Here is a 9,957-nt window from a genome sequence, read left to right on the forward strand (position 1 = left end):
TTTAAATGTTTGTGAGATCTGTGGTTCTCAAACTTTCAGTGCTGTATCCCCTATGAAATATTATTTTCAACTTCATACCCCCAAACTAGAGCAAAACATTTTTGGATGGGAAAAAAAGGACTTTAAACAGTGTTATGCCATCATTATCAGATTTATTAAACTCAATTTGTATGGCAGACTCTCTTATATTTGGAAATAAAAAGATACAACAAAAAAAGAAAGAGAAATAACTTCATTAAAAATAAGGATTTGTTCACATAAAAACAAAAATATTATCAACATGGGATCATAGTCAATATCTGTTCTCAAAAAGAAATTATTCACTTGTATTTACATTTTTACAAATGTTTGGCAGGTGATCCTATAGGTGGAATATGACCATTCTGGTATGAGGAGGACGTTTTTAGGGTATAATAGCCTGTACTGAATATAAATCATAGTATCAACTTGGATTTTCCTGAAATATTGAGATCATTTAATGATTATTTTGAAAAGATTGCTACCTTTTAAAGATATTTTCAAATATTACGTACACCCCCTAGAGTGCCTATTTGAGAACTTAAATGTTTCAATTGGCTAATTTATTTTCCTCAAAGTTAGTTTGTCTCATAATTTTATTACAATTCTTTTCTACATGATCAAGTTTAATTAAATATTGAATTGTAGTTTTGTCCATTTGAGTAGTTTTTAATTTACATTTTTGTACAAATGAAGAACCTTGTCGATTGATTTATTGATTTCATTTGGGACATGCCGCTTTTTTGCATACATGTATATAGTGAATTATTGAAGTGTTTTACAATGAAATTGTTGTTTACCTTGGCGTTGGACTTTTTTTTTTTTTTGCTTTATCTCACTGCAGTGTGAGGAGCAGCTTTGAGGAGGGACATAATCTCTCATCTTTTTGGTTTCCTTCTCCTTTTCTACCTCTCAGGGCTCCGTGCGCTTTCCTCCTCCCTCCTTTATCCCCGGCCAGGCTTTGTCCCCACAGCAGAGAGCCTCTCTAAATAGAGGCTTTTAGATAGAACAGGAGCATTCAGGGAGGGGGAAGGGAGCAACGCCACTGCTGTTGTTTCATTTACGTCTCCCTATGGCAACCAGCAGTGGCGAGCCAGGAATGTCGGCCTCTCCGGACAAAGTCCTGCTCCTGGGGCGGGATGGAAGCCTGCTCCTTCTGTTCCCTCTGCTCTGGACCGGAGGCCTCAGTTTGGACATTAAACTGTCTCTTAATTTATTTTGGTCTGTTTGTGCTTCACTGAGTGATGAGCAGCCAGTTTTCCCACACGCCATTAAACTTGAGTGTTTTGAATGATAGAAGTGCTGAGATTATTTTAAAGATCTCTTTTGGTGACGTAAGGGGGCTCTCACAAGTTTGTTTTTATAACGGTAAACTTGCAGAATGGTGTACAACTAATTTGAGGTCATGTAAATACATTATCAGTCTCATCATCACAGGGAAAGTGTGTTTTTCTTATAAGACAATAACAACAGTTAGCTTATACTTATTAAAATTGAATACAAACATCCACTTAAATGTTTTTGAAGATTTTGAAAGTTAAATAAATAAATAAATAAATAAATAAATAAATAAATAAATAAATAAATAAATAAATAAATAAATAAATAAATTTTATATGTTTGCTTAAATGCTAATGACTAGCATTTAATATGTTTTGGTAGTTCTTTTTCAAATCGAATACAATTAATCAAACACAAATACAATGGAAAAAATTACCCTGAGGTCCTTTTTCAAACGTTTTAATAATAAGACAACAAATTGTTGTCTGGCCATTACACTTATACGTACATCCCCACAAAGCTATATTTTCAATCACGTATTATATTGTTGTTGTTGTTTTTTGCCTCAGAAATTTTATAATCTGGAGCTATTTACTAATTAAAAAACATACATGTAACTTTTTATTGTTTTTCAAATGACAGCCGGTTTTATTTACTGAGCCGACTGCCATTTAGAAAACATGTACAACAATGGCGCATCTTTAAATGATCCTTTTAGAATTGCAAATCTTTAAAGTTTTAATGTCGCATACGTGCTGTTTTGAACCATGTTTAACTACTTTGTCAGTTTGGGACTGAATCGGATCATAAGTAAAACATTCCAAACTTAAATACAAGGCTACTTAAAAAATTGTTAAGTGGCAAAAGCTGCCCGTACAGCAATATTTCCTTGAATACAATATATTAACAAAACTGACTGCTTCTACAAACATTTAACGTGACAATCTGCTGTTTATCGACACGATGCAGATCCAAATTAAAGATCTATACGCAAATAGATGAGGATGTTAGACACACACCATTTACTACATGCGCAATACGACAATATAGTGACAGCGATCGATATCCATCATCAGCGCTTTTCTGGAACTAACAGCTACACCTGAGACGTCAGTCATGACAGTGCGTGATAATCCAAGTAAATCAACTCTCTCTTACAGTTGCACTGCCTCTGCCGAAGCCGCCGCTGCGCTGCGCTCCGCTCCTCCATGCTGCACTCCAACGCTTTCCTCCACTCAGCCTCCTCTCACACCCCAATCACCAAAGAGAGAAACGCGTTCCCCGCGGCCAATCGGCACGCCGTCGCCCCTAGCAACTACGTCTATCAGCTTGGCACGACCAATGAGCGCGCGGGGCGGAGCGGCGCGGAGATGCAGGTGAGCCTCGGCGTCCACTCGGCAGAGCGCCGGGGAGGGAGCCGCCTGTAGGCAGCAGACTAGAGGATGCGTGCGTCAAATGCGAGCTGGTTCTAATGCGAGCTACCAGTCCGGCTCCGAGCGTCATGGCGACCGCAGCGTCTAACCACTACAGCATCCTCACCTCCAGCGCATCCATCGTGCACTCGGAGCCTGGCAGCATGCAGCAAGCCGCGGCGTACCGGGACGCGCAGAGCCTGTTGCAGAGCGACTACCAGCTGCAGGGCAACGGCCACGCGCTGAGCCACGCTCACCAGTGGATCGCCGCGCTGTCCCACGGGGAGGCGGCCCCGTGGTCATCGGAGCAGGACATTAAACCGGCGGTGCAGAGCGCCCGAGACGACATGCACAACTCCAGCAGCAACCTGCAGCACCAGGCGCGAGCACCGTCCCACCTGCAGGTGCACCAGGCGGCGCACGGCGGGAACCACCACGACGCCCGGGCATGGAGGACCACCACAGCGGCGCACATTCCCAGCATGGCAACCACCAACGGCCAAAGCTTGATCTACTCGCAGCCGAGCTTCGGCGTCAACGGTCTGATCCCGGGGCCGGGCGGCGGCCAGGGGCTGCACCACCACAACCTACGAGACCCTCACGAGGACCACCACAGTCCGCACCTTAGCGAGCACAGCCATCCGCCGTCCCAGCAGCATCAGCACCAGCACGGGCCGAACCACCACCACGACCACTCGGACGAGGACACGCCGACCTCGGACGACTTGGAGCAGTTCGCCAAACAATTCAAGCAGCGCAGGATCAAGCTGGGCTTCACGCAGGCGGACGTGGGGCTCGCTCTGGGGACCTTGTACGGGAATGTGTTCTCCCAGACCACCATTTGCAGGTTTGAGGCCCTGCAACTCAGCTTCAAAAACATGTGCAAGCTGAAGCCTCTGTTGAACAAGTGGCTGGAGGAGGCAGACTCCACTTCAGGCAGCCCGACCAGCCTGGACAAAATCGCCGCACAGGGCAGGAAAAGGAAAAAACGGACCTCGATCGAGGTCAGCGTCAAGGGGGCTTTGGAGAGCCATTTTTTGAAGTGCCCAAAACCCGCAGCGTCGGAAATAATCTCCCTGGCGGACAGTCTGCATTTGGAGAAAGAAGTGGTGAGGGTTTGGTTTTGTAACAGGAGACAGAAGGAGAAACGGATGACGCCTCCCGGAGGAGCTCTGCCGGGGAGCGAGGACGTGTACGGGGACACGCCGCCCCACCACGGGGTCCAAACCCCGGTTCAGTGAGCTCCGCCTCGCATCTTGGAGCGCTCCGACAGGACTTGGCCGAAATTTTGAGTTATATATAAATCACTGGACTATGAAACGATAGTGGGTGTTTTATGTATAATGAATAGCAGTGAGTACGTACGTATACACGGAAGGAGAGCAGAAGAGGGGGGACGGGACGATCCCCCTCTCATCTCTCTACAGAGCTCAAGGAACATCAACCTGTGTTCTCTTCTGTTCTGAGGATACCAGCCGAGCACTGTGAGTCCATTCGACGCAGTTTCAAGGTGTAGCCCCCCCATTGTGTCATGGAATTAGAACAACAGAGGGGAGGGGAGGGCAAAAGGATGCTGTTGTTTTCGACGCCAAACGTGCGCACCCGTTCTTAAACAGCAGAATAGCTTGGCCACTTTATCAACAACACATTATTTCCGTGTGTGGAAAAAAAAGATAATAATTGGAGAAAGATAAAAAAAAAAAAAGCAAAGGCGTTTTAGATGTGTAGCTCCATGCAGCAGGGATGCTTGCTGCTTGATTGGATGCTGGGGGCCACTAAAGAGTCTAGCTCAGGGTGAGCATCTGTCAGCTTTGCATTCATTTTCTGGCGCGGAGACAGCAGGCCATCCAGCTCCTATTTATTCTACAATAACTGAGGTCAGTCTGTATTTCATCATCCAAAACAAACACGGATCAATGTTACCATTAAGATATTGATGATTATATTTGTGTGGCTCGCCGACTAAAACTCATGGCCGTGGCTGTGATGTGATCAGCTATCAAGAGGATAATGTCTAGCTTAATATGAATCAAAAACACCCACCCCAACCCTCGCCTATATTCTCCTTTAGAATGCCCAGCTTCCAAAAAGATTTGTTGCGTCATCCGCAGGTCAGGACGGACTCTTGATTTCTATAACATTTGCATTCACTTTTGTAAATACTGTACTTTAAATGTCATCGTTCCATCTTTCTTTCTTTTTTTTTTTTTTACACTGGGGCACTTTTTCAATTATTCAAGAAACAGACTTTTTCAAATCCAGTTTCCTTTATAATCTACCTGCTGCCTTGTGTCTGTGTATTATTTATGGCTCTGCGCATTCGCCGGTGCATTTGAGATATTTTTTTACGTCATGTAAATTCCGTTCAAATCGTTTTAGGAGTTCTATACTACTGCAGAAAAATGTAAATGCAGTTACAGATTCACACGTATGCTTTATGGAATGAATTTTAAAATAAAAACCATTAGTGATTTTAAAAATTCATCACAAATCACAAGTGGGAGCGACTGAAAATAAGTTAAAAAGAGCAAGTAATTCGTCCCCCCCACACGAAAAAACATAGGCTATTAATATGACCCCAAAATCAGCATTTGATCAAATTATTATTATTATTATTATTATTGTTATTATTATTATTTTATATGATTATTATTATTATTATTATTATTATTATTATTATTATTATTATTATTATTATTATTATTATTATTGCGCTATTTGTTTTCAAGTTTGTTTCATCTTCACTGATGTTTTTCATCAGCCTTCTGTTTTATGTTTGTATTTGTCTGTTTTTGTAATTTATTCTCGAATGAACTTTGTGGAGGAAACAGGACGATACAGGTAAAAACAAAGTCTTTGGTTTCGCTGGGAACAGTATTTTATTTCAATTTTCACATCTATATGTATATACATCTTTATACTCTAATTTTATCCTAAAATTTCAAGCATTTCTGAGGGGTGTGTTTTACTCCCCGGAGTTTTTCTTTAAACCCGCGAGAAAGCAGGAAAACCCCTCGTTACGATGAAATGTGTCTTCACCAGCTTTAATCAATCGATTCAAGTCCAAATTCACTGCAAGTTCAAGTTGTAAGATTTGGATCTGCTCTGCACCTATCCAACGCTTTTTTACCTGTTTTTCGGGGATTACGTTTTTTTTTCTCTTTCCTTTTTTTGCTATTTTTATGTTTGTCTGTCAGTTTGACTGGTTATTGGGGGTTATATGACGTCATATTCACTGGCTGAAACTGGGGTTACAGAGTTGGTTAATGTGTGGGTGCTTCATGACTTATATGAACAAACGGACTTGCACATTTTTAAATATGGGGTTGATATTAAACAGCTTTTTTTCCAATGTAAGGACTAAATGTGTTTTTCGGTCAAAAGTTAGCTCATTCCTACCTTTATTTAAGGCCAAAGTCTTGAATATTGTTTGTGTTTGTGCACCAGGTTGCTTTTTAAAAACGGACTTTCTCATTATTCTCATTATCAGGCCGGTAGATGGAGAGCCAAATGACCCTTTTATCCTTGAATTGAACAGTATTAAAAAGGCGCTAAAATTAAATTTTAGACATTAAACATACCTGAAAACATAATTTGAACGCTTTTGAGGTATTATAGCCGTGCTTTAAAAATGATGGATTGTTTAATTCCTTCCAAACGCACAATCGAATGTTATTCCAGCCACAAGGCAATACTTTCCCATGAGAAAATAATAATAATAATAATAATAATATAATAATAATAATAATGATAATAATAATATCCAGTTCAGGGTTTCGCCCGATGTCAGCTGATAGGGACCCCCCGCGACCCTTAAAAGGATAAGCGGTGTTGAAAATGGATGGATAGAATTTTTTTTTTCCCACTAGTCTAGACAAACTGTCAGGAAAGCTGGTTATTTTGCAAGTTTACTTTCAGATCGCACCCAACATACATTGAAATGGTAAGAGTAACAACGTTGACTGGACTTAATCTGATCAGAAACAAATTAACAAACACGGTTATTAAAATTGCAATAGTTAAACGAACTGACGCAAGGATGCCCCAGGTGCGTAAATGCCATCATTTTATACAGAGTCAGAAATAATTATGTCTTAAATAGTATTTAATGAACTCATAAAACAATATGACCTTAAATATGACTGTCTGTAAAAAGTTATGTCTTGTGGTTTCTTATGTAGTCTTATTTTCCACCTCAATTGTTTTTATGGCATTTTTCTAATTCAAGGCAATTCCAACAGCAAGTCATTTTCTTTGAAAATTAAGAGTTTCAGTTCGCATCACCGATTAAACACGCTTTTTGAACTAGCGTGTCTATAGAGGCTACTGATTTTGTTACAAGTCCGCTATGTGCACCTCTGTTATCCAAAGAGTATACCCGTGCGCCCTTTACATGCTCGCTGTAGCAAACGCAATTAATAGTGCGTCACGTTAATTACACCTTCCTCTTTATTTAGGTTGAAATCTCCCATTAGACTTCCAGGGAAGGAAAAGTGCAGTGTTTGTCTTGCTGAGATGGTTTCAAAATATTGTGAAGGAGTAGTTGGTGATGTAGCGCCACCTACTGATTCAATGTGGCCCTCTAGCTGGCACTGATGATGAGCGCATTGGAAAGAGTAGAGTTACTGAATGTTTACATAAAGCAAACAATATCATCTTAAACATATGAAAAGAAAATCCTGTAGTTTGAATTTTGAGTTTATTCTGAGGGGACAACAATGACAAACTAAATGAATTTAAAACAAACAAACAAGCAAACATACAAACAAAACATTAAGTGCAAAACAACTACATCTCAGCCCAAACTATATATCAAATAATTGATGAATGAATAACAATCATATTTTTTGTACTTTATAATAGCAATTTAATTTTACATGTACGCTAACTTTAGCTATATTACTTAAACAATACACTATACATTTGTCTTTATAAGGGAAGTAACTGTGACACGATCAGAGCAAATTCATAAAAATCAAAAACTGCCAGTTATTTATCATTTCTATATAAATATTTCGATACATACATGGGATTTCATGGTGAATGTAACTGATTCTGTATTAACTGCATGATAGCCAAATGCTTTAGTCCTGAAAACCTTTCGTTTGATAGTATGAATGTTATATATCACCAACCAATTGCCTACTAGTCCCCAAAGTTGTCCACAAAAGACAACACAATTGAATTTTCTCCTCTAAAAGCCTCAGAAGCTCATTGGAGACACGTGTATGACACTTTTAGGTTCCAGCTTCTCAACTCTGACACTTTGCAGCATACTTCTTTCAGCCCCAGCTCATCGTAAATTGATTATGTTTTGGCAGTGGCTTGGATCAAGCAGGGAATACTCATCTCTCGCCAAAGACATTTTGACAAGTCAAGGTAAGACAAGTACAAGGATGAAATGAAATTAACTCTGGATTTAGGAGTTGCTGGCATGCTAGAGTTGAACAAGCAGATTAATTTTTTTTTTCAATTTATCAGGAATACACGGTTGCGAAGTATACGAATGCTGACAAGCACAGTTTAAGAAAAAAGCGTCCACACATGAGCAAAACTTGAAATCTCCTATGGTGCTGCACGATTGCTATTTGATTACTAAATCTAATCTAATGAGTTGATTATTTATTCAAGCATACAAATCTCTGAAGCAGCTACCAAGAAATAGCTGATGTTAAGAGAACTACAATGCATGTTTAGTAGAGTAACTACAGTATCTTTAGTTTTCATTCTAGCTTGGTATTTGTTTTTGGACAAGTGGGTAGATGCACGAAAGTTGGTAAAATCATCCCTTTTCTTGATATCACACAGACACACACGCACACACAAATACACACATTGTGGAACTCCACTAGATATTTGACATTGTTGTTGTTCCATCTAGCTCAGACACTGCAGCTAATTACACCCGGCACACTTAAGCACACAAATACGTGCGTGCGTTCATTTGTAAACGAGTTAGCGTTTAATTAGAACTTCACATGAACTTTTCTGATCAGTGGAGCGAATCGTGTCACCCCATCAGTGAGTTATTATTCTGGCTATAATTGCACGACATGCTCATCTGAGCTCGGATACTTCCAAAACCTCCTGAGACACTGGTGGTCAAGTTAAACCAATCAGAACAGTCATAACGTGGTGAGATAATAAAAGTCTACACACCCCAGTTCAAATTCCAGGTTTTTGTGGGATACAGAAAATGAGACCAGGACATACAGTAATTTTACTGTGACCCACAACCTGTACAACTGAAATGGAAAATTGTTGAATTTCCCCTTTCGTGATGAAATAACTAAAACTAACAGTGTAAAAAAAAATTGATTAACTTAAGACTAAAAACAATTTTTAAAAAAACAACCACAACTAACTATAATCATAGTGAAAATGTTCTTTAGTTCTGTCTTTCATGCTTTATATTTATATCATATATGAGCTTTGGAGTTCATTTTAGCAATGCTCCATTTATTTATTGCTCAACTCTTTATTACTCATATGCACTGTTCTCTTGTTCTGTTTTTCTGTATTTGCTACTCGAACCAGAATTTCTTAAGTAATCCCAAGGGATAAATAAAGTTGAGTCTAAGTCTTGACTTTCACAAAGTTAAAACGAGATTCAATTTCTCCCCATCACTTCATCTTTTCCTTGACTTACATTTTAGAGTAGGAAGTATGACTCAAACAGTAGATCCATAGTGATCTCTCACAGCTTTAACAAGTTAAAAGCTGAACAAATAAACTGTGCTTCTTCCCTTGGATAAAAGAGTGTCATAACCAAAAGTGAGCGGGGAATCAGGAAAGCCTCCATGAATCCTGTCTCCATCCTCACACTGAGCACTGACTGAGGAATAATCATTGGGGAGGCAGCTTAAATTAATACTCCAGTTGAGGCCGCCTCGTTCTCTGTCATTAGGGCACATTACAGGGCCACAATATACATCATTAATCCAGGCACAAACAATTAATTAAAAGGCAGTTAAGGAGACAAGCTCGTGTCACTTCTCCCTGCGGTTTTAATGGACTGCAAAACAGCAGAGGACCAAGTGAAAAAAGATCATTCCGCTATTTGCTTCCAGTCAGTCATCCTTGCTAACGGCTGCACATGTCGTAGTTTTTGCGGTGGATACAGAAATAACAGCATCTGTTTGCTCATAAAGCCAGAGAATGGCAAATTGATCATTTACAGTACATTTGGATATGATGACTTCCACTGTATAATATTCATGTTTTGATCTTGATAAGTAGACATACA

At 39.9% G+C, this 9,957-nt stretch overlaps 1 protein-coding gene across 1 annotated transcript; it reads left to right on the forward strand.

The window, feature by feature from the left end:
- The first annotated feature begins 2,774 nt into the window (after positions 1-2,774).
- Positions 2,775-6,063, forward strand: pou3f2b (POU class 3 homeobox 2b). The gene has a single exon (XM_088388110.1). It carries the CDS (start codon positions 2,801-2,803, stop codon positions 3,950-3,952), a length of 1,152 nt encoding a protein of 383 aa, XP_088244236.1. The 5' UTR covers positions 2,775-2,800; the 3' UTR covers positions 3,953-6,063.
- The last annotated feature ends 3,894 nt before the right edge of the window (positions 6,064-9,957 follow it).

Source organism: Syngnathus floridae, chromosome 10, assembly GCF_059516105.1.
Source record: "Syngnathus floridae isolate MCC-2025c chromosome 10, RoL_Sflo_1.0, whole genome shotgun sequence".
NCBI lineage: Eukaryota > Metazoa > Chordata > Actinopteri > Syngnathiformes > Syngnathidae > Syngnathus > Syngnathus floridae.

What these genes read in the sequence shown, in the direction of transcription:
- pou3f2b (XM_088388110.1), top strand. Translation starts at nt 2,801, where the DNA reads ATGGCGACCGCAGCGTCTAACCACTACAGCATCCTCACCTCCAGCGCA.